At 46.1% G+C, this 24986-nt stretch overlaps 1 protein-coding gene across 1 annotated transcript in view; it reads left to right on the top strand.

Moving 5' to 3' along the window:
• Nucleotides 1-4780: 4780 nt before the first annotated feature.
• Nucleotides 4781-24986, top strand: part of ADCK1 (aarF domain containing kinase 1) — a gene marked incomplete at its 5' end in the record, with an annotated part of 29716 nt that continues 9510 nt past the window's right edge. The window contains 5 exons of the mRNA XM_010179902.1: nucleotides 4781-4871; nucleotides 6045-6081; nucleotides 7826-7984; nucleotides 11668-11826; nucleotides 15097-15213. Coding sequence (XP_010178204.1) covers nucleotides 4781-4871; nucleotides 6045-6081; nucleotides 7826-7984; nucleotides 11668-11826; nucleotides 15097-15213 — 563 coding nt within the window. The remainder of the gene's footprint in view (nucleotides 4872-6044; nucleotides 6082-7825; nucleotides 7985-11667; nucleotides 11827-15096; nucleotides 15214-24986) is intronic.

Raw genomic sequence — 24986 nt, 5'->3', positions numbered from 1 at the left:
TTTGGTCTCCAGATGATGCAGACAAGGACTCTTCCTTTAAGCAGAGTTCATTTTCTGTAACATTAATGGCTTTGTGACTGGGAAATGCTGTTGGTAGGATCCCGGAGAAGATTCTCAGTGTTATAGCTGGTAGTGGGCTGCAGAGTACCAAGGTGGTACCAGGTAGAAAGAACAGAAAAAGATGAACTTCATGCCCTGACTGGCTCACAGCCCGTTCCCAGAAGAAAGACTGAGGGTTGATGGACAGCCCTGGGTTTGTGCCATTGCAGTGCAATGTTAGTGGTGATTAACCAAGTTAGCAGTGGTCGGTTAACCAGGTTAGCAGTGGTTGGCATGCCAGGAGCAATTGTACACCACTGGCAAATGGAGGTACACGTCTGTGGCTGTGTGTGTAGTAACTGCTGCATGTCTATTATACAGATAGGTTTTAAAAAAGATATTAAAGTTACAAAATTGGTCCTGAGAAATTAGATAAGAGCAGATTTGTAGCTAACTGGACAGCTCTTTTTGTGCTTATCCATACATAAGCTTGGTGACATGGTGTGGCCCAGCATCACAGGGGATACGGGGGAGAACCAATGTTAGAGCTCAGCTCTTCCAAATTCTAGGCAGACACCTTAAGGCACAGCTCCCCTTGAAATGGCCCACATTGCTTTGCTATCCTGTGCACTGAAAGATGCAGGGATTTTGTGTAATAAGCCACATGTAGTTGTTTCAGTGCATCAGAATGCACACACACCTTTCACCTGTATTCATTTGGGTGCAGTGAGTACCTCTGTATACGTGCACACTTACGTGTCTGTGTAATATGAACTCCAGGGAATCCATTCAGAAGAAAACCACTATTTTGTGTATATCTACAATATTATTAAAAATATTGAGTTAATAAATACATGTTCTTGACAGACGCATTTAGGAACCATCAATTAGGCTTGGCATTCATTAGGTGGGGAGAAGTCCAATCAGATTTCACTGCCTCAACAAAGCCACCTATAAATTGTGGGCTGCTCGTTCTGACGTTTGATGAATTATTCTTCATAATCCACTGTCTGCTGCGATAAATCTAATCTTTCAGTTTTTGCTGTCTTAATAATTCTCAGAGCAACACTGTGACATTTTGTTTTCATAGAGGGGATAGAAAGGCTGGGGCAATAGAAAAAGCCCTCGTTTGCTCTCTGGGAAGTAGATCGCTCTGCTCCAATGTAACATTTTCTCACACCTAGAAGCCTTGCAGACTTTCGGGGATCAGTGAATCCTCGGTGCCATGGACAGTTATGTGTATGTTCTTGAAAAGATGACCAGCCTAGGATGAGGTTCACATCACTTAAACTTAGTCTAGGAGAGGCACCCAGACTTTTGAGAGCAGTAGCTTCCTACTACAGTAAAGCAAATTCCAGAAGTTTTGGGAGCCAAAAGCCTTAGAAGTGCTGTATCAGACATAGAGCTGAGTAACTCTTCAGCTATTCTGCCACGTGAAATAGAGGGGATGTTGAGCAGCAGCCCAAAGCTTCCCTGGGAAAGCTGGTCTCTCCCAGAATGCTGTTGTGTTGTCTGTTTTCCAGCAAGCTCACGAATCCCATTATCGCCCTGCCCCGCGCTGTCTCAGCTGGGAGGCTGCAGGCACCATGATCCACGTTTAAATCTCAGAAACCTCCTGCAGACTGAGCTCACCTTAGCAAATTGCCATCTGTGGAGCTATGATCGAGAGGGGACCGCTCAGTGCTGGCTCTGTCAGGAATGGAAGAAACAGATGAATCAATTCACCTTGTCTAGGGAATTACAGCTTGGAAAATCACAGCACAAGGAGATGTGCAAGATTTACCTGCCTTAATCACTTATTTGCTGTGTCCTTCCACCATGGATCTGTCTCCTAACTGTACGATCCCCTTTGTCTTGAATGGATTTATACCAACTTCCCCATGTGCATCTTCCCGTGGTCCTGTGTGGCATCCAAACGCCAGGAGACTGAGCTGCTCCTGGCCATCCCAACACAATACTGCTGTTAATGGAGCTCTGCTGTATCACGGCCTGTGATGAGCATCTTGGAGGCAAGAAGTTCAAGTCAATTCTCTATTGCTTAGTCAGCCCCTTCTGAAGTAGCAGGACATCTCATAGATTGCTATCTCCAAATACAAAATGCAAGACTCAGGAGCAATTACAGTATGCTGCGATCAGAAGAGGAGATCTACTGTGAAATTGTGGTTGAGGTTCTGAGTGTTCCAGTTTGCATTGCTTTTTGGTGATAAGAGAATAGCTTCATCCCTGTTGGGCCCCTTTTGTGGATTATTTTGGGTAGCTGTGATTGCTGAAGCTGTGGAGCACCCTGAGGAGTCTGGAGATGGCCTCTGTCTGAAATGTTCTCAGCTCCCATTGCGTGTTCCCCTGATGTGCCAGACTTTGGCAGAGTCTCCTGACACAGGCGTATTTACACTCAGTTCTGGCATATTTGCTGTACTTTTGGTAACAGAAGCAACGTTATTGTCTGAGAGTTACCCAACAGACATTTCATAAAGATGTGCTGGTACCAGAGCTCAGGATTTACCCTGGAGACTTGGCCGCTTCCAGCTGTGGTTCCCTCATAGCCCTTGCACACTCAGAAGCTTACAGGGTCTGTCAGGATCTTTCTAGGGTGTCAAACAAAAACAAAACCTGCCTGGACATGTTCCTGTCCGATCTTCTCTAAGTCATCCTGCTCTAGCAAGGGGTTGGACTGGATGATCTTCAGAGGTCCCTTCCAACCCCTACCATTCTGTGATTCTGTGAAATATTTGAAGGCAGTTTTTAAATGCTTTGGTGAAGGATTTGCTTCCCCTGGGACATGCTGAGCATTTGAAAGTCTCCTCACTGACACCACCTGTACTGGACTGGTTCAGCTCTGGCAGAGTTGAGGACAGGTTCTTTGTAAGCAGTTGTGGAAAACCAGAATTTTCAAAACTGTCCTGGACTCTGCTGAAAGCCTCCTGGATAGGACTTGAAATGCAAAATATTACAGAATCACAGAATATCAGGAGTGGGAAGGGACCTGGAAAGCTCCCCCAGTGCAACCCCTGCCACAGCAGGATCACCAGAGCAGTCACACAGGAACACGGCCAGGGCTTTGGGTGTCTGCAGACAAGGAGACTCCACAACCTCTCTGGGCAGCCTGGGCCATGCTCTGCCACCCTCACACTCACAAAGCTTTTCCTCCTCTTCAGCTTGAACCTCCTGTGCTCCAGCTTGGGACCATTGCCCCTTGTCCTGGCATTGCACATCCCAGAGCACAGCAGAGCCTGGCTCCTTCCTCCTGACACTGCCCTTTCCAAATGGATCCCCAGGAATGAGGGCACCCCTCAGTCTCCTCTGCTCCAAGCTCAAGTGCCCCAGCTCCCTCAGCTGCTCCTCAGCAGGAGATGCTCCACTCCCTCCAGCATCTTTGTGGCCCTGCTGGACTCTTTCAAGCAGTTCCTGTCCTTCTTGACCTGAGGGCCCAGAACTGGACACAAGATTGCAGATGTGTTCTGAGCAGGGCAGAGTAGACTTCTTACTTAGACCCCATAGTGGCCTCATTCTGTATGCACCACATACTGGGGTCTGGAGCAGCGTGCTGTGAGGGGTTCAGCCTGCCAGCTAAACAGGGTCGGGCTGTTGAGACACCTTCTGTTAGTGATCCTACATCCTATTGAACCCTAAATATGTCCTAAGCAGCCTGCTGACACATGGTGATGTTCATCAGCTGTAGTCACTATCACAGGGCTGAACCACCATGATGTTGTGTAGAGCACGGCCAGGAAGGGGCTCCATGATTTAGGCTTCTGCTTCAGGGTACCTTGTCAGCAGCTCTTTTGGAGAGGGAAGGGAATGTACCTCTCTGTGGAGAGGGCAGGTTGAATCCAGACAGGAGTATCTGATCATTTGCTGCAGCACTTGGATATAAAAAGGTTGAGATTAAGAGGCAGTATATTTTGAAATATATTAGCTAACAAGACATGCACATTTAGCGTTTATGGTTTGGAGATTAAGACATCAGGCTGGAGCTTGGGATATGTGGGTTAAATCCCAGTTCTGTCAAAGACTTCTTAGAACGTGCTGGGCAGGTCGTGTAAGGCAATACTTGCAGAAAGGACTCGGGATTTGAGTGTTTAAATCCAATTGACTCCCAGTAACTTCCTAAGTGTTTAAAGACAGGATTCACAAAAGAATACTGACGCATTCAGATGCTCAGCACTGCGGCATCAGCTGGTGTGCGCCACAGACCTCGGGCAGAGCAGGGTGTGCTTTGGGAAGGTGCTTCAGTATGTATGGAGGTTTGTAGGTGACAGCTGGGGACTCCTGGAAAGCCTGAGCTTGTGCAGGGCCTGCGGTGGCTGCGCACCTCATACAGTGGCACTCTGGGCTTGGTGATGGTCTCTAGGTGCAACCTCAGCACAAATACATACTAATAAGTGTCTAAGTAGGTAGATCCTGTAAGAGCTTTTCTATCAGCTCTCTGAGGTGTGAATACTAATACTAACAATCATGGAAAGATTTTTGCATATTTAAAATGAAACGAGCTTCGTTCTTTAGAATTAACCAGTCAGGACTGTGTTTCCAGCCAGTGTGAGCACGTGGTGGATGGGGAGCTGGCTGGGCAGAAGGCTAGCAAGGGAAACCACTGCATGCAGGTACCTCACTCACCTGTGCAGCTGTGAGCCTGCAGCTGGCTGTCCTGCTCCTTTGAAAGAGCAACTCCAAAGTTTCTTTTCTCTCTTTTAAACCTTTATTAAACCTGTCTGGAAATGATGCTTGTTTCATCTCCTGCCAGGATTACAGATGGTAACAGCCGGTTTGATAGGGCCCTTTGAGACCAGCTGTGGCCAGAAAGAAGCTCGAGAGTTCCTGAAGTACCACGTCAGGTGGGCTCTGAGACTGTCCCAGACCTTTGCTTGCTGATTATCTATCTTGGAAACGATGGTTAGAGATTTTGTTAAGGGTGCTTATTAGCTGGGTGCTTGTGAGCAGTGAGAGCCTGCAGCCTGCTCCAAGAACTCCCTGCCTGTGTGAAGTGTGTGCAGCCGGCTTCCTTTGGGAAGGACCCCGCTCTCCCGCAGGCAGCATGGGAGCCTGGCTCACATCTCCCCTACTTCTGTGTCACACAGCCTCCCGCTCGCTTTTGCCTGTCTGGGACACACAGCCCGCAGCAGAGGCGCTAGCTGCCTCTAGCGAGCAGCCAAAGGACAATTTCATAATGAATGAGGGTGATTTGCTAGGTGGGGGGTCCTGCAGCCCAGCAGTAATCGTGCTGTTGCTTTATCTCAGCCTCACACCTGCTCGTGTAATGGCCTGGCTGTGATCCGCTCCCTCCCCCATCTGCACACTCTACCCTTCTGCTCCTGGAGGAGCCATCAATTCTCCAGCCCTGTTGCAGTCCTTCCCCTTGCTGCCCTTGCCTGCAGCCCGGGAGTGCACACAAATTCCCCCTTGAATTGCAGTGGGGCCACTGGGCTGGCCCGAACGGATGTGACTGCTAACCTGGCTTACATGTGCTAGATAACGGGTTTTTAACTGAAACCCTTCTGCCCAAAAGAACTCCTAGGAACAGCTTTCTTCAAATGATGTTTCCTTAGAAAACTTAGTCACACAGTAATATTGTATATATTACTCCTGCCAGGAATATGCAGAGCTTTTTTTTTCCCTTGCATGCATTCAATGCATGATGAAAATGGTTGGATTGACAGTGTAGGCAATTAAAAGCTTTTGAAATCCAGAGCAGATGGAATTTTATCCAATTTATATGCGGTCTTACTATAAATGTACCTTACTGGATTCAGGCCAGCGAACTCCCAGTTCTGTGCTTTAACCTTTGGAGGATGTTAACCACCCTTATGACAGACTGGGAATATTGGCTGCTGTATACCCTTCTGTAAAGGGTACATCCCTTTCATATGAGGATGTAGGGTAGTGAGGGAGGTTAAGAAAGCCCCAACTGGACCTCATGTGACAGATTCTCTGTTTGCAGTTTGTCCTTCCTTATGAGATCTCTTACCCCAACATGCTCCTGGCCACCTTAAGTCTCTTCCCCTTAACAGGTTCTCTCTTCAGCTGACAGACAAACTTCACATAAAGGTAAAAGTCCTTGTGCCTTGAACATGTGTCCCCTGAGCTATCTGCCATCCTGGAGATGCTTCTTTCTTATATTAATCTGAAACGAGAATCTCAAAATCCAGAGGTGAGAGGGAAAAGAAAGGGCAGGTGGGAAAGGGAGAAAAACCTTTTTTCTCCTGAGGCAGGAGCGTCAATAGGTTTGAATTATGGACCTGCTGTAATTAAAAAACACATAGCTAGTTGGTTTTAAATGCAGTTGTTTTACTTAATTGATTTTGCCGCCAGGACCAAGGGGAATTAAATAAATAAATAGAATGCACCTTTCTAGTGAATTACTGGAGGCAGCTGAGTCTCTGTTGGAATCTGATTACTGCAAATGCTCCAGCTTGTTGCTAGTTTTCTGTGGAAGGGGTTGGGAGAGAAGGGGTAGGGTGGTGTGGGAGGGGGCTCATTCCCTGGCAGCTGCAGGAGGGAACAGGCTGCTCCTTGTATAGTATTTTTCTTCCTTGTCAGCAAAAGGAATATTCGTTTAACGCTTTGCATGAAGACTTTGCTTAGAAGGTCTTTATTCATATTTAATTACTAGCTCGCTGCAGCTCCCATCTTTAATTACCTTTTAAAAAGCAGGTTATAAAAATGCACTGACATTCTTTCTTTTCTGTTATTGCATAAATTATAGGCTTCTCAACCGCTCACCCGAAACCGGTCCAGAAGGGTGGGACAGATTCCCTTTGCTGACTTCTGGATACCTCGGAGCTTATCTGCACCTTGCTCTACAGAGCAGGACAGAAACCCTCAACTAGCATTACATGAAGTAGCTCCGTGCCTGAAGCTGCATAAGCCCATTGGCACTCCCTCTCAGCTAATTAATTATCAAGCTGTGTGTGGGGTCCTGGCTGGTAGCACACCACCAGGGTAATGGTGTTCCAGGGCCCGAGCTGCCCAGTGCTGCACTGGGGGTCTCTAGCAGGGTGCTGGGTTATTGACTCACCTATGCCTGTCCAGGTTTTTGCTTCCTAAACATCTCCACGGTGGATCTGCTACTTCATCCCCAACTTTCCTTACAGTCTAGTCCTAAGTTTCATACCCAGAGGTGCTAATACTTTCCTTTCCTGCCCGCATAGTGCCTTGCTGCCCCTATCTGATGTTTTTTCTGATCTGAGTGCACTGGTTACTTTTATGGGAGGCATGAGAAAGTCCGTCATGTAAAAAATGTTTTCAGTCCGAGTTGTCAGAGGTGCAAACTGCAATTCTTGTCCCCCTGCCCTGAATCCAGCTCTTACCACTGCTCCCAGCTGAGTGCTGGCTTTCACCATGTAAGCTGGCCCATGCTGCTGTATTGCATGGGAACACACATGTTCAGGGGGTGATGGTGGGTGGTATTAAATATCTGCAAAAGAATTACATGAAAAGGGACAGCTGTTTGCTTCTGCACCCAGTAACAACCAAGGATGCTGACTATAACTGCTGCAATGTGTTTTCAGGACAACCTGGAGAGGTCCCTCACATGCAGCCTGGCCGCTCCATGTCCCAGATGAAATGCACTGCTGGGGCTCTGCTACTGGTTTGCGTGATCTCTGGGGCACTTTGGTGCTCGGCAGGCTTTGCTGGGAGCCCAAGCAGTGACAAGTCTCAGGACAGAGAAAGGATGAAAGCGCTGAGCCTGCCCAGCTTTGGCACACGCTGTCTCTGGCCTGTGGGCAGGGCTTTCCTTAGGATAGTCTCTGGCACCCCAAACTGATGCCTCTTTTTCTTCTCCTGGCAGATAAAAGAGCTCTTTGTGAGTTTTGAGGACACTCCCTTGGGAGCAGCATCACTAGCCCAGGTGCACAAGGCAGTGCTGCAGGATGGAAGGACGGTGGCAGTGAAAATCCAGCACCCAAAGGTCCAAGCTCAGAGCTCCAAAGATATTTTGCTCATGGAGGTAAAACTAACTGTTGACTTTGACTTGCAGAGCAATTGGTGTTGAAACATGCGGGGGCCACATTCACCCACGGTGTCAGCAGGTGTAATAACGCCATCCTGTAGCTTTGAAACCTCCACAGATAAAAATGCTGTCTTACTGGAATAGTACAGAAAATTGGTGAGGATTTGAATGAGGATGACTGTGTGGGTGGAGAGGCTGAAGGAGAGGCTAGGAGTGAAAGAAGGCAGGAGGAGAAGCCAGGTAAACATGAATGACATCTGAGCAAATCCATATGGGATTTAAAAATTAGAGACTGAATGCTGAAGTCTCTCTTCTGCCTGTGTGCCTATTAACTGGTGGATTAAACTGGTCTCAGTTCCCTTTGCAGTCAGGGCTGTGTGGCCAAGGAAAAATCATCCTCCATGATTACCATGTGTTTCCAGTTAAATTCCAGTGTGGATTCAACAGTGGCTGAGCTTGCTGTGATTCAGTTATGTTTCTTCATCAGCTTCCTAATGCTGAGCTGATTCATGCTGGAAACAAAGACACTGAAATATGGAGAAGGTCACCTAAGAGGGGCAGACGCACAAATGAGGGATTCAGCTAGGAAAAAAAGTTGGCAGTGCCTGTGTCCAGTTCCTGAATGGTGGGTACCACTCATGTTCCCAGTGCAATGCTGTAGCTTCTCCCAAATTCCTAAGTCTAGTCCATTGAAGGGAGGAACTGGAGGAGAGCTGTGGCACTGCGCTGCATTGCAGTAGTCAAAGATGCCAGTGGTACCGTAGGGAACTGGAAATGGACACAGGGCTGAAGGGAGGGATTTGGTCTGTAAATGGTAATGCTAGAGCTTTCAGCTCGCTTAGTAAGACTGTATCTGTATGTATAGTACAGTAATGTTCACATCCATTGGCAGACAAGTATGGCCATGGGGCTAAAGAGGGGAAGATTAAGCTGAGAAGGTCTGATAAGTGTTTAGAGGGTACTGCTGATGCAATGACACCCAGTTCTTCATCACAGGAGGTCAGGAATCAAAGATCCTGCCAGCAGCCTCTCAGAGGAGCACAAGACTAAAGCTTCTTTAGGCAGCTAAAACACCCTGCTTTGGGCAATCCTGGCTAGTCTGCAAAGAAACACAGCTGGTTCCAGCTAGAGCACATCAGTTTGCAGCTGAACATTTATTTTGAGCTGGTGGTGAAATGAATTTTTGAGTTGAATAAAGAAATCCCAGTGAGATGGCATATGTCTGTTTCAGTGCTGGTTTGAGAACAGAGAACTGTTTCAACTCACTTTGGGTCCAGCTGTAGATTTGGATTTGATTCAGGTCCTCTCCAGGACTGACTGGAAAGTGGTGTGCCCAATGAGTTTGCTTTTGTGAGTCGTCACATGCATAGCAGTTCTCAGGGCTCTTATGGCATCCTTCACTCCTGCCCAGGGCGGGATGGCAGAAACTAAGCAGTCAAGGAGGAAGGATGTGCAAGGTAATGAAAGACTGTGAGACCAGGGCAATAAGAGGATTGTACCTGAATGAGCCAAGACCTAAAGCCACCTTGGGACGTTTGCCCTTTTAACAGTGAGTATAAAGATAATTCCCCCTTCACACTATGTTGCTGTGATTGCAGGTTATACTGGTAAGAGACATTTACACAAATAATTTTAGAATGATTCCTGTCCTTTCTGTTTTTAAACTAATTGTCCTGGGAAACCTGAAACTAAAACAGTGTATTCCCTTTTGGCCGTCTAGTCTTGTCCTTCCTCTACAGACAGTCTAGTTTGTCATCCTTGAGATCTGTTGTGTACACATAGTATGGGAAAATAGCTCATGGCATGACACATGCAGTCTTGTTTTTAAAGGGTGTCTTGTGGAGTGTTGGCTCACATGCATCATCGTATCCTCGTGTGGGACTGTGTTTGTGTAGGCTGCACTGGAAGCCAGATTACGTGCACGGAAGTTGTAGTTCTTTAAGAATCAGACAGACAGTGCAGCGAGGTAGGAGGTTGATTTAAATATTGATGGGGACGGTCTTATTTGAAGACTGATGGGAAGGAATCTGAATGGGAATAACTAGATGGGAGATGCCTAAATTCACTTGAGGTTTCATTGCATCAGTGCTGACTCTTTAAAAATCAGCACAGCGTCTGATAAATCCAGAGAGAGATACCTCACTGCTCTTATATCAATACTTATTTCAAGACAATGTGTTAGGCAGATGTCAGAAAAGGGACAAGCCAGACACTTGTTAAGTATGTCCCTGCTGATGATCGAGCTGGCAAATTGATTCAAAAGAGCATTTAAAGAAAGCAAAAAACAATGCATGAATTTTCTCACATCAGGCACCAATGAAATAATCCTGCAGCCCCTATAAAGTTTATATACATGTTCATGAAGATCGCTGGTTACATTTCATTTGGGTGACATAAATTTGAAAGGATTTATGCCTCTAGATATAACAGTAGAAAAATCATTCAATAGTGTCTGGAACCTGGTGATTACATTTTTAAAGGAACATTGAGTTTGGAACTGACATTTAGATAAGAGGAGTAGAGACAGGGGTGGAGAACAAACGTTTTCACACAGCTGAACAGGAGCAGTGATGGTTCATAAATTTATTTTTTGCCATACATTTCCATGATAGCAGCTCTCTGTGTGTGTGCTTTAAGTGTTCCTCCTGCAGCGCAGGAATCCCCACCTCAGCAGGGGAGATAGAGAGAGGGAAACTGTCCAGGAACACACACTGGCAAGTCTGTTTTCATTTTCAGGTGGACATACAGAACAGGTAAGATAAGGACAGCAGAGTGGATTGCCTTTTTATGTTTTATTATTCTTTTATGACTCAGGTAGTTAACAAATTATTTTTCTTAAGATGTGCCACAAGTTATCAGCTTGTGTAAATTTGTGACACTGGTTGAGAAACTGGCTCCTCATTTGAGCAGAAAGCATGCTTGGCTGCTGTGCAGCTTTGGTCAGGCCATTGAATCGCACAGTCTTGATTTTCTCACCCCTTTATTAAATGTTGATGTAAGCAAATGTTTCCAGGAACTTTTCAGCTGGGCTTTTCAAGGCCATGTGCAGCTGAATACCTTATTACTTTTAGAAGAAGAGGATGCCAGGTGGTGGATATATGATATTTAGAAAAGACCACCTTAGCATCACTGAGGATGGCTGTCACTGACACTAAGGGCCAAATCTCCCTCTCACCCCCACCAGAAGTGTCCTTTAAAGATCTGTAGCCTACTACCTGTATCTGAACTCCGCTGTCTTCTCTGAACTGCCCAGCAGATTTTCTGTGCTAGCAAAATTCTTGCTCAACAATGGAAGAAGTAATGCAGAGGTGACGAGTCTTACTTTAGATCTTCCTCTTCTAAGGGCTTTTTGCATGAAGCCAAACAGTGACTTTTAGAATTAGAGGACTCAGAAAAGAATCGCTTCTGAGCCATCCCCTTGGCAAGATGTTCTCCAGGGCTGTGCTCTCTTACATCTAGGCAGCAGGCAGGTGGGCTTCCTTTGGTGTCTGTACCATCTTTCAACTCCTAGATGTGCCTGTGTGGAACAGGAAGCCAACATTTGTGCTGCAGGAACCCTACAAGTACTTGTGGTACAGATTGGGTTTTGTAAGTTACTTTAAATGATCCTACCAAAACGGTGCTGTGTGCTGTGGCTTTGGAGCTAGGATGCAGCTGATTGTCTGTTTCCTTGTTCCCAGGTTCTCCTCTTGGTTGTGAAGCAAATCTTTCCAGATTTTGAGTTCATGTGGCTGGTGGAAGAAGCTAAGAAGAATCTGCCCTTGGAGCTGGATTTCCTCAATGAGGGCAGAAATGCTGAGAAGGTTGCTCATATGCTCAAGAACTTTGATTTCCTGAAGGTGAGAGAACACATATTCCCATGTATTTTTGTACATTAATAGTCTCACTTTGTGCTTCTTCTGCACATCATTCACCATCTGGAGGAACCACATAGCAGAAGAATGGAGTTCAGTCCCTCTGTGTTGTTCATCCTAGACTGCTTTGCTGATATGAACCAGAAACTGCTCTGAGACATGCTTCCTCCTTGTCTGTTTCCTACTGTAGGCACCGTATTTTGGATGAGGAGTGGTGGCTTGGGGCCAGCAGTCTCTGGAGCCTGCTACTCATTTTCCCAAGCATTATTTCTGAACTTGTCCAGAGACCTGTGAATTTGCCGTTGTTTGCTGAGCCATCTGATGGTACCTTTTCCTGGGCTTTAGCTCAACTGAGAGCCAGAGATGGACATAAAACAGAAAAGCTAGACTGAAGCTGATGATGTCAAGTAGGATTGGGGACAGTGTGTATCTCAGGAGGAAGCATGTTCACATGAATCCTTTGTCCTGCAAAAAACCACATTCTCACTCTGGAATTGAGCATACATCCTTCATACACATCCATGGCTAATGCGTCCATGTTACCTTCATGCACAAACTCAGCTACACCCGTATTGTGCTCTTTCCCACTGACACTCTTACCCCACCATCCCTGCTACACTCTAAGGTCACAAACATCTCAAGTACAGCCAGACGTGTACACATCTCATTCTTAGAAAGACATAAGCTCACACCTTCAAACTCACAAATGTTTTGTGCACAAATCTTTTGCTGACATACAAGAGGCAGAAGCCTCCACTGTGTGTATTCTGGAAATACACAAGTATGGTCAAGCACAAGCATAGTGCTGTGGGCACAGTCACTGATAACTACATCTGCACATACACTAAGGTAGCAAAAAATGCACCCGCCTTTGGACTCTTTTGCACACACCCATCAAATTGAGGTTTTCACCTCCTGTTTATGCAGAAGTCCCAAGATGAAGGGGACAGATGTCTGAAATGAGGTGAGTTCTTGTTAGACTTTACAGGCTGATGCATCCATTTTTTCCTTGCTTCCTCCGTGCAAGGGCTGTAATTCCTTGTCACCTGGCTCCAGGTGTGGGGCAGTCCTTTTGGAGCCCAGTGGCATCAGTGGCCTTCCCATGGACACAGACAGCTAAAAGCCCTCGAGGCTACAGAAGGCCAAAGACCGATGATTTTGCTGAGTGGGCACTTATCAGAAGTGATGCACCTTGGCGAGCTGTATCTGTTGCAGCTGTAACTAGGATACTGTGAGGTAAATCCCCATGGAGATGGCAAATCACCTCCTTGCTGGGTTAAGGAGCTATCATGATATCAATATGTGTAACAATAACAAATGGCTTGAGATGGCTAAATAATGGATCCTCCCGTCTGACCTGCCAATTCAGAGACGTGTTCATCACCCAAAGGCAACGGAAGAATTGGGCTTCTGTATCATTAATTTTCCTAAACACGCTAGAAAACCGAGAAGTGGATTTTGTGCTGTGAACCTGCTTGAGCTTTTAAAGCCAGAGATAAATTGTTTCCATGTGCTAGCATTACAGCCAAACATCTGTGAGCAATTAAAAAAATCACTGAAGAATTTGGCTGTGAGTGAGAGAAGAGGCATCTCTGAGAGCATGGATAATGCTTTACAAGCCCACTGACTTGCCCCATAAATCTTGAGACAAGAATGAATGTCATCCAAAATGATCTAAGGCAGTGGATTCAGTGAGCTGGATGGGCTGGGGAACTGTTAGTTTTGGAGTTGGTTTGCTTTCTAAATCTGCAAAGAATGGGCATCCAGATAAGCTGGGAAGGCTGTGAGTAACTGAATCCCCCTTACACATAGTGGATCCTTAGCATCAAAGTTTATTTAAGGTTAACAAGGTGCTGGACCCTTGCAGTGTGTGAGTCCTGAGTCCACAGCCAAGTCAGGCGGGCGAGGAGAGGAGGCTGCACAGCTCTTTCTCATTAATGTTTATAAATTTGGAAAGGGTCAGTGTCAGGAGGAAGGAGCCAGGCTCTGCTCTGGGATGTCCAATGCCAGGACAAGGGGCAATGGTCCCAAGCTGGAGCACAGGAGGTTCAAGCTGAAGAGAAGGAAAAGCTTTGTGAGTGTGAGGGTTATGGAGCATGGCCCACGCTGCCCAGAGAGGTTGTGGAGTCTCCTAGTCTGCAGACACCCAAAGCCCTGGCCATGTTCCTGTGTGACTGCTGTGGTGATCCTGCTGTGGCAGGGGTTGCACTGGGGGAGCTTTCCAGGTCCCTTCCAACTCCTCACATTCTGGGATTCTGTGATTCTTTACAGGATCCAAAATGTGTCTCCCTGTGCTGGGGCACAGTAAGGGGAATGGATGGAGCTCCTTTATATCTTTGGTAAAATATACCTGTGTGGCTTCACTTGTGTGCAAAGATAAATCTGGAGAGCTTGGGAGATTGGTCAGCACAGTGATTTGAGGAATATCCAAAGGGAACTGCAGCAAAAGGACTCTTGACAGTAGGGGACTTCAGCATGGAAAGAATTTGGCTGGCAAAAGAGGCTGGAAAAGGAGGAACCAGACTGAGCAATGGCTGCGTCGCTTCCCCCCTGGGTGACATGAGACTTCTTACTTGTACCTCACTCAGCTTGATTTACTGCAGGTTAAATGAAAAGTGCTTTGACATTTTGCACTTGTTACTGTGTCATGTTGGCAATAGGAGATAGTTAAAGGTCTCCCAGGGTTTCTGTGGCAAGCCTCTTATTTGTGACACTTGATTTTTCTCCCAGTTCAATTGCAGATGGCCTAAGTACGCAGGGTTTGTCAGCTCAGAGGCGTTTGTGTTCCAAGGGGCACTGTGGAGACACAATTTATGACGATGGCTTATCATTTTAGAGCTGCGTAAGTGGGCCCTGTGCGTAGCAAACGAGATGAGGTTCCTGTCTAAAGGAGCTGAGTGGATGATTCAGAGACTTGCAATAGGTACTGGTTAAACAGCCCAGTTAGAGGAGCTGCAGAGCAGAGAAGAAAGCTCTCAGACATCAGTGGGAGTGGGAAGTGGTCAAAGTCTTGTAAAGCAGGGCCTGAAATGTTGTACGAGCTCAGATCCTGCTGCTGTTGAATTGGTGTGTTGTCCTTGCACACATTGCTGCTGGGGAAGAAGCCAGTAGATTAATTATTTCCCTTGTGCTCATGAAAAACCAAGTCCTCGCTTCAGCCTTTTCCTTTTTTACCCCTTTTCTGGGTTGCGTGTGATATATTCTCCTTCCTTTCCCAGCCTGTGCTTTGACCTACCCCATCTGTTCCTGTTTCAGGTCCCCAGGATCTACTGGGAGCTCTCCACAAGGCGCGTCCTTCTCATGGAGTTTATGGAAGGAGGACAGGTGAACGACAAGGCCTACATGGAGAGGAATGGCATCAACGTCAATGAGGTAGTTTCTCAGCCATCTCTGAATTGGTCATGGTGGGCAATGCAAAGCCGATCATCATCAGTTGATGTCAACTGACGATGCAAAACGGAGGCTGACCAGGCAGGAAGGGGCAGAAAAAGGAGCACATACAGATGTGAACAGAGCGATCAGTCCGAGAGATGTCAGTTCTTGTGCTTCTGGGAAAAGTACATAACCCCTTTTGGGGGAACACTCTCCTGTAGGCTGCATAGCACGAAAGATCTTCAAGCAGATAGATAGTGAAAGATGACCATGCTCTTATATTACATACACCCACGGTCTGTTCCAAGATGGCAGTTCCCCTTATCCTAAGGGAATAACTTCAACTTCTGATTCTTTTTGTCCCTCTTCTTGCCCTCTCTTCTGCATTAACTTTCTCCTGGGCAAATGCATGGGTTGCAGCTTTTATATCCTCACAGCTATCACCTTATGAAGAAGATATAAATCAAAGGTCTTACACGATCACAGTTACTAGCATGTTGGAGTCTTAGCCATGGTGCTTTGCAAAATCCTCTGGCATGGGCTGTTTGCTTCTGCTTTCCAAATTCTCCCTTTTTCTTCTGGATGCAACAGTTTTCTTCTTTGCTTCCTGGTCCTGTATTACTGTGTAGTTTTGCAGTCCTTCATTAAACAGCTGCCACATTTCATCCCCAGAGAGTGACATTTCCCCTGATGAGTGAAATCATTTGTATGTGTGGCATGAAGTCAGGAGAGCACTTTGGATTCTCTGTGGCTGATTGACTCTTGAGGAAGAGAAGGTATAACTTCCCAGAAGTGCTGAGAAGATGCCTGGGAAAAGGGTTTTGAGCCATTGGACAGTGTGTCAAGCCACCATATCCCAGTTGGTGAGTGCTGATTGAGGCCCTGTTGTTTGCCTTTCCCCTTGTGCCTTATTGATGAGCCTCAAAGCTGCACTTGGTTGACTGGCTATCAAAGAGCTACAACTTGAAATCAATCATACTTAATCTGTCCATCCACTTACCTCTGAAATCTGAATGCTTCATCTCTCCCTCTCTCTCTCCTCAAAGTTCATGTGGCATCAGTTAGAGACATGACAAAGATCTCTCAAGGGAGGGGAATTGTGAGTTTGGTATGACCACAAGGAGAGAACACTGTGTCTTCTCAGCTGCCTCCCTAAGTTAACATGCAGCTCTTTCTCAGCCTAAAGAGCTCAGCCAAGTTACAGGTAGAGGACTGAGTAACCTGCCTGTTTCTCTGCCTGTTTCTCTTCACCTCTTTCTCTGTTCTTGCACCCTGGAGAAGTCATGAAACATTTTCTTGTAACTTCTGCAGGCAGAAAGGCAGGCACCTTTTCATGTGTTTCCCCACTGAAATACAGGAAAGGAAGGTCTAAGTTTAAAGTAGATTTTGAGACTGTCTTTCCATTGTAATTGTGATGAACAAGCCAGAGCCAATGGGCAGTAGTGAATTACTCTCTCTTCCCTGCTAGATGTCTGGTCCATTTTCATTCAGGGGACTTTTTAAATGAATACAGCCTCACCTGTAGAAAGTGCAATCTCTCTCCTTTCACGACTCCATCAGGAAGTCTTTGGATCATTTGGGTCACTGGTTTGCATCTTCCCTCCCATCAGGGTATCACAGAGGTCATTATCAGCTGATCAGAGATAGACACAATTCCTTTGTGTCTGTTTTGTGCTGATGATCTTTCCATGTATTTACCAAGGTAAGTGCCTCAGTGGTGCATCTGGTCTGCAAATACACCATAGTGCAGCTCATGAGAATGTGACAACTCATGGACTTTGCTGTCAAGAGTGATTTTAAAGCCTGGTTTGTGGCAGAACACCCAGTCAGCTCCACACCCCAGACTACTCCTCTGGTGAGGTGCAGCAGATGGGGACAAATAGAGTAAGGTCCATTTTCGGCTGCTGCTGTTGATGCTCTGGGTAAAGAACTGCATGATATGTTGGTGAAGTGAGCAAAAGGCAGCAGACACTGAAAGGAGCATGAGGAGGAAGTGGCAACCTAAGTCTCCTTGTCTGCAGACACCCAAAGCCCTGGCCATGTTCCTGTGTGACTGCTCTGGTGATCCTGCTCTGGCAGGGGTTGGGCTGGGGGAGCTTTCCAGGTCCCTTCAACTCCTGATATTCTGTGATTCTATGACATGGCTTATAATATACAGTAGTTCTGGCTTTCAAGGGATGCATTAGCTCCCTGTAAGGCACCTCAATCTATCCATCTATCAACCCCTCTATCACCTTACTCCATTTTGTTTTACTGGGCAGAGGAAGAGGAGTCTTCACTAAGCAGGATTTCTCTTGTGTGACAATGCAGCCTTGAAAAGCAAGCTGAGCCTCTCTCCTCTAAATGGAAAGGATCCCTGAGGTGAAAGCTCCCTTCAAACCAGGTTACTGACATTTACTTAATACCGTCTGTAGCAGGATTATCATTAAAGCTGCCCAAAAGCACATTAATCTCTCTGGATCCGTCCAAGCACTGGATTGTAATGGCATTTAATCAGAGAAGGCTTTGATTTCTAAAGACAAGTGTAAACACTGAAATATCTGCCTGTGGAACAGTTACTTATTCATGTGCAAGTGTAGCTGAGGATGAGCATGCAGCTAGGATATTGACAGTGGGAGGGAAGCCTGGAAAGCAGAGCTATCAAAACATGAGCTGGCATGAATTTTGAGGGAAGACCAGGCCATGGCAGAGTTAAAAAGGGGCCACCTGAAAACTAGGCTGTTCATGTTTCAGGAGACAAGAGCATTTACAGTTCTGATTGGGAAGATACATTTGGAAGAGGTGGGTAGAGAAGGAAAGAGAGGAAAAACAGAGGCTGAGGGGCTCTCAAGAAGTTTGTAGCATGCTGTATGCAAGAGGGAAGGAAGGAGATAGCAAGGTTACATAGAGCATGGACTTCTAAAGAAGATCCCAAGTGGCACTAATGCTCTTTTTGCATCTATTTTGATTTTACCTGATTAATTTAGAGAAACTTGGTCTATATACAAATCTTAAGATTAGTTCTGATCAGCTTACAGGTCCTCCCTGTCCTTCCTTGTGGATGCTCTGCCTGTCTCCACAGAGGCTGCTGCATCAGCAGGCTATGGGAGCTATGGAGCTTACAGGTGCACTCGTGGCATGTGCTGTATTGCCTCCAATAACCAGCCAGCTCAGGTAGCCAAGTGGGGAGTCCCCCACGATCACCCTGGCTTATGTTTGTGTCAGGGAAAGGAAATGATGCCCTGTACTTCAGCTCACTAAGAGCCTGGTCATGAGCTGTGGATGATTCAGAAGTCAAGGAAGTGTTTTGTCCTGCTGAGAAGTGAAAGCAAACAGCTAAGGTACTTAAGATGAGCTACTGTGTGCAATTACTGCCATCTGTCACCCCATCCTATTGTGGCTTTTTGCTTCCTTCTGTTACTAAATGGGCTCTGCACTGGAATAGTATCTCTTAGCTCGATAAAGAGCCCAGCTACCTTCTTATGGTTGACAGCTTTGCAACTTGAAATATGCTCTCAGTGTGGGATTTACCCTTCTGCCAAGAGCCAGGAGCTGCTGCTGTAGCTGCTAAAATTTAAGTGGGATTTCCCAGGGTAGGATCCCTTGGTCAGCACAAGTGTGGGAACTCTCATGTCTCAAGTAGTTATGCTTATAACACTCAAGTGTTAGATAAAATGGAGCACGGGGAAGAGCACTGTTCCTGGGGAAAATGGCTATTCTTACTCGTTGCACCTGCTGATTTAGTCTGGGGAGAGGTTTCCTTGCAGATTGTCCTACATTTCCTCTTGTCTGAAGCTTAAAGAAAATTCACAAGGAATTGGTAAGCAAGGATGGTGACACCCAGCATTTTCAGCTTCTCAACTGTGCAGACACCAGGTAAAAGAGTTAAATTACACAGGAACTTGTTTCTTACTGAAAGTCAGTCTCAAGCATCAGTTTACTCAAGTCTCAGCAAGATGCTTTACATTAAATCCAAGGAAATACGACTACATTTAAAGCCAATGGAAAATGATCCCCATGGCCATTTTGAGTCTGGCAGTGTCATGGAAGTGCACCAAGATGGCTATGCACACAAATAATGAACTCAAACAAGCTTTTTAATCGGTAAGTGAAATCAAGCAGCCAAAACCTCATTCACCACAACAATGTTCCACTGACACTTAACAAATACAGGTCCGAGATGCTGGCTGGGAATATTACCAGACACAGCTGAGTTAAGAATTCTTATGTTTTAGGCTCGATGATCCAAAATGTGCAATCCCTCACCTATTAAAGGAAGGGCTCTCAGTCTCAAGAAGTTACCTTAAGTGGTGTCCCAAAGGAAAGGGGAGAGTCCCCAACTGCAGACCCGCTGCTCCGAGGAGGACCGACTCAAATGAGTCCTCTGATAGGGCCCCATTTATACCCTGGTTGAATCTGATCTGAGGTCAAAATCTGGTCATGTCAGCCCCATATTGGCTGAGGACCCCAACTTCCCTGCCTTTGATCCTCACTGTGTGAACTGGTCAGGAGCCATGGGGGGACACCACCAGGACCAGAAACTTTGGTGCTGCTTTTGTTGGGTCTTTCCCAGGTCTTTAGCAGGGTGAGAGCATCTGCTACAGCCAGAGACACAAGAAAACAATTAAATAAACAACATCTGGTCTTCTCTACCTGTGTCTTTTTGAGAATCCATAGAAACTTACCACGTTAATCCCTCAGTTCCCTGCATGGATGAGTCAGAATATTTCTCCCCACTTAAATGCTGTGGAAGATGGGGCATTGAACTGGAAAGTAGTTTCCTTAGTCCCCAACAGAGAATATGGGACCTGCTAGGAGTACACTCCAGGAGTCTTAAAAACTATTGCTGTATCTTAATGACGTTGTGTGTGTCCAGACATCACCTTGCTGTGACGCTAGATCAATGCATAGTAACAGTAGCGCGTTATAGAGTGTCGTGTTTTGATCCTTACAACTGGATCACAGAGGGCAGAGCGTGAAATTGGATCTCTTGTGTGTGACCATCCTAATCTGCTATGGACAAAAGCTATGTCAGAGCACAGACACAGAGCAGGTTCCAAATTGTGGCTATTCTCCATCCGCACCCTTTGCTAATTTGACATGAGTTTAATTGGGCAGGATTGCCCTAGCAGGATTAAGCAAATGCTTAGATGATGGCTGTAATAACAACAATGAAAGAAAGCAAAAACCCAATACACTGTTCAATCCAATTAACCTTCGATTAAGGTTCCAAAATCAATGCTATTATTTTGGCCTGAGGAGGTAATATTGAGCCCTGAGAAATGAGCTGCACAATGACCTTTACTTTTAATGAGATCAATAGAAGTTAGTGTCGCCATCTCTTAAAATAATTGGCAAATATTACAGCCAAATTAAGGCCAGAGACTACTATCTGCTGCTGATCTGAAGAGACAGTCACAAATGGAGGTGGGACAGGAAGGGATGATGCCCTATCGGGCAGTTTCATCTGGGACTTAGCAGGGGCAGGCAGTGAGATCAGCTCCGCACTGACCATGTCACAGGACATTTTCCTTTGCCTTTCTACTTCATGGCAGTTGGAGGCATGGAGCCAAGACTGCTCCTGCTTGCTCACAAGGCCAGGAAAGTGACTTTCTTTGGATAACCCAGGCCGGTTTGTTACATTGCAGCTACCCATGAACATGATATATGTGCCATCTTTTTACTGTAGGAGTATTTAGGCTCAAATTTGCACAGACGTTCCTTTCTGAGAGGTTTCATGATAACTGTTTGCAAAGATACACGCTTGTGATGGGCTTTCTGGTGTTTTGTTGTTGTCGGGTTGCTGTGCCAGCTGGGTGTCCTGATTTGTTAAGAGGAGGGTTGTACATGGGGGGTGGTGTGTGCCCAAGGTTTGCTGCTACGGGGCTGTATGCGAGGGGATGTAATATGGGTTCATCAAAAGTAGCTCGTAGTGGATCATGCGAGGATAAAAGGTCATCTGGCCTTTCAAAGCTGATGGCAGCAACACCATTTGCAGCTGTGTAGATATACAAGAAGAAACACATCACTGCTGCTACCTGTGCTACAGCTTGGCATCCTCATGAATTACATGGCAGAAACGCAGTAGGTGTACTTGGTAAAATACTTGTCACACTGGATATGGATCCATCAACTAGAAGAGGTGGGGATTAGTAGGGAAATTGCAAAGTAGGTAAGAAATCAAGGCAGTGGCCGAGAGAAATTACCGCAGTGGAGTTTTGTGAGGTTTGCTCTTCAAACTGATCTTGTTTAATAAATTCAGTGATGACCTCGACACAAACAGAGCTGTGTGAAGGAGACTGTTGATGACACCAAGTTGGGAGGTTCTGTCATTGTAGAGGAGGGGCAGAGCAGCAATAGCACTTGGTGGCCTTGGGGACAGAAGTGATAGAAAGAGATAAAAATGAGCAATACCAAGTAAAAGCCCTGCACTTAGAAACTAATAAGAAGAGTTTCTTAAATATGCTGGGAGTTTATCAGAGGGAAGTGACATATGAGAATTAACTTTGGGATATTAGTCACCGGGTAAGTGTGTGTGTCTTTTCAGTGCATTGCAACTGTGTAAAAGGCAGGTTGCCTCCTAGGATACATCAGATAAAGGTGCATCTTGTAGAAATGGGGCAATATTTGTGCTGTATTTATGCTGGTAATTATCTTCTTGGTGAACACATTGGAGTAGTAAACACTGGAGAGGGAAGGGACTAGTTAAACTCCAGGATTATGTTAGCAAAGGGAATCATGGATATAAACTGGACATCATGAAAATAAGGCTGGGATTTAGGAGAAAGGTGCTGACCATTTAAAGAGTCATTTTTTGGAGCAGGTTCTGAAGTCATGCTTTCTGTCACTGATTTCCAGTGAACTTGACCAGTTTCACAGAATCACAGAATGTCAGGAGTTGGAAGGGACCTCGAAAGATCATCCAGTCCAACCCCCCTGCCTGAGCAGGATCACCTAGACTAGGTCACACAGGAACACATCCAGGTTGGCCTTGAATGTGTCCAGAGAAGGAGACTCCACAACCTCTCTGGGCAGCCTGTTCCAGTGCTCTGTTGCCCTCACAGTAAAAAAGGTTTTCCTCATGTTCGCATGCTCCAGCTTGCACCCATTGCCCCTTGTCCTGGCATTGCACATCCCAGAGCACAGCCTGGCTCCTTCCTCCTGACACTCGCCCTTTCCAAATGGATCCCCAGGAATGAGGTCACCCCTCAGTCTCCTCTGCTCCAAGCTCAAGAGCCCCAGCTCCCTCAGCTGCTCCTCAGCAGGAGATGCTCCACTCCCTCCATCATCTTTGTGGCTCTGCTGGACTATTTCAAGCAACTCCCTGTCCTTCTTGACCTGAGGGGTCCAGAATTGAACACAATATTCCAAATGCGGTCTCAGTTTATAGAGAGGCTATGTGATACTGTACAGTAACAATCCTCAGTGTCCGCGATGTGTTCTTATTTTCTTCCGTATCGGCTTGTAACTCATGTAGGATAGTTTGTGACATGCAGCATCCTTGCCATATTGATACATAAAATGAACCTTACTCGCTTAGTTTGGTGAAGGGTTACTCCAAGTCTGGCTGTTAGATGTGTACCTGTCACTGCCCTGTTTTTGTCCAGGCTGCTGACTCTCCATTTCCTCATCTGCAATCTGCTTTTTACTTCAGCTACACGTTTTGCCTGACACGGTGTCACGGTCATGTCACCTAATGTAGCAGTGGCAGGTTGCTATTTGCATTGACTGGTGAGGCCACAGGCTCGCCTGGTGACTTCAGTCATCGTGTTGTGCTGCAGCACAAACGTGTATTGAACTTCTTTTAGGCAGTAACACACTCTCTGGCATTAGGCAAGGACGTGCCTCTGGCCATAGCCAAAGTCTGGTGCCATCCCGATGTATCTAGCCCAGCTTTGCTTGCTGGGCATGGAAGTTTTTATGTGTTATGCCTAAATTATGCCATTCTTGATTACACCCGCTTCTGCCTAGTTGTATTTCTTGTAGCACATCCAGTGCTACAAGTGCTTCTGCTTCCTTTCTATTCAAAGCTTTTAACGCCAGCAGACTGTCCCTCCTCTGCCATTCCTCAACCAACTTTGGAATCTTTAGCTCTTTTAATCTTGTTTTCCCACGTAAATTCCTCCTGCATCCTGCTCATTTGTTTGCTTTCTCTGAACTGGGTCTGTGTTGCCTGCATTCCTCTGTTAATGAGGTGTCTGGAAGTGAATGCAGGATTCCAAGGATGATTATTATTATTTTACCATGTGCAGCAGAACAACACTGGGGGACCCTGGTGATGATAATGATTTGCAATATTGTGTCCAGCTCTGGGCCCTCAGGTCAAGAAGGACAGGAACTGCTTGAAAGAGTCCAGCAGAGCCACAGAGATGATGGAGGGAGTGGAGCATCTCCTGCTGAGGAGCGGCTGAGGGAGCTGGGGCTCTTGAGCTTGGAGCAGAGGAGACTGAGGGGTGCCCTCATTCCTGGGGATCCATTTGGAAAGGGCGAGTGTCAGGAGGAAGGAGCCAGGCTGTGCTCTGGGATGTCCAATGCCAGGACAAGGGGCAATGGTCCCAAGCTGGAGCACAGGAGGTTCAAGCTGAAGAGAAGGAAAAGCTTTGTGAGTGTGAGGGTGGCAGAGCATGGCCCAGGCTGCCCAGAGAGGTTGTGGAGTCTCCTTGTGTGGAGACACCCAAAGCCCTGGCCGTGTTCCTGTGTGACTGCTGTGGTGATCCTGCTGTGGCAGGGGTTGCACTGGGGGGGCTTTCCAGGTCCCTTCCAACTCCTCGTATTCTGTGATTCTGTGAAATGGACCTCACTGTGTTGGTCGATAAGCAGGGAAAGGACTGATGACCTCTCTGTGTCATAACAAAATGCCTGTGTGTTTACTTTGGTCTTTGTTTCCGTAAATCACTGCAACCTTTTGGCTAATTTGTGATGCACCCTCACTCCAAGGTCTTGCACAGCCTAAATGCATGTGGAATCCCTCTCTTCTCCTGAGTAGAGGCTTTCAGATGTTTATTTTCTCATTTGACCTGACTGCATTCTTCCAAAGTGAATTCTTTTGGTGTTATTTATCCAGTGGCCTTCTCAGTAAGAGTGGAAAAAAGGCCCATAGCGGTAAGGCACTGTACTGGAGAATTAATATACATAAAGGTGCCATGATTTTTTTCCTAAATTTTTATTCTAGAAACATAAACTCCTTTTGTCTGAATTACAATGATAGTCTGCTATTCACCTATTACGCTGTAAGCCCTAGAAATATAACCTTCCTTTTTTGTTTGGAATTCAACAGTATTGGTGCTTTCTATCTTAATTTCATTTTTATCCTATTTTAGAAGTATGTCAGCAGACAAAAATATGCAACAATTCTTTGGTGTGCAGCACAGAACCATCTCTTAGACTGGGTATTTTTCCCAAAGTAAGGAGTGTTTATATGCGTATATCATAAATCCCTGTAACATATCTTCTGTATGCTAGCTAAATTATACAGAACGCATTCCTTTTTCTGAAAGAAGCCATAAAGTCTAGTTTCAATGAATTAACTGCTGCAGATACTTCAGGCTGCATGCTGAGGAACAGGTAAATGAGTACAGCAGGGAAGGGAGAGAGGATGAGGATCCTGCAGTGGAGACTGTGTTGTACCCATAAACCAGCCTGTGGGTCTGAACAGGGCTGTGACCCCTTCGTTGGTAAGGTGAGAAGATGAATCCCAAGCTGCTTCTGTGCTGTGTTGTGGGCTGTGCCCACAGATCTGTTTAGTAACCTGTCTGCTGATGGTGCTTCAGGAGGGGAGACCTCCCCTACACCTG

This window comes from Mesitornis unicolor, unplaced genomic scaffold (assembly GCF_000695765.1).
Source record: "Mesitornis unicolor isolate BGI_N332 unplaced genomic scaffold, ASM69576v1 scaffold5532, whole genome shotgun sequence".
Lineage (NCBI taxonomy): Eukaryota > Metazoa > Chordata > Aves > Mesitornithiformes > Mesitornithidae > Mesitornis > Mesitornis unicolor.
This window is presented reverse-complemented; position numbering and strand designations above follow the sequence as displayed.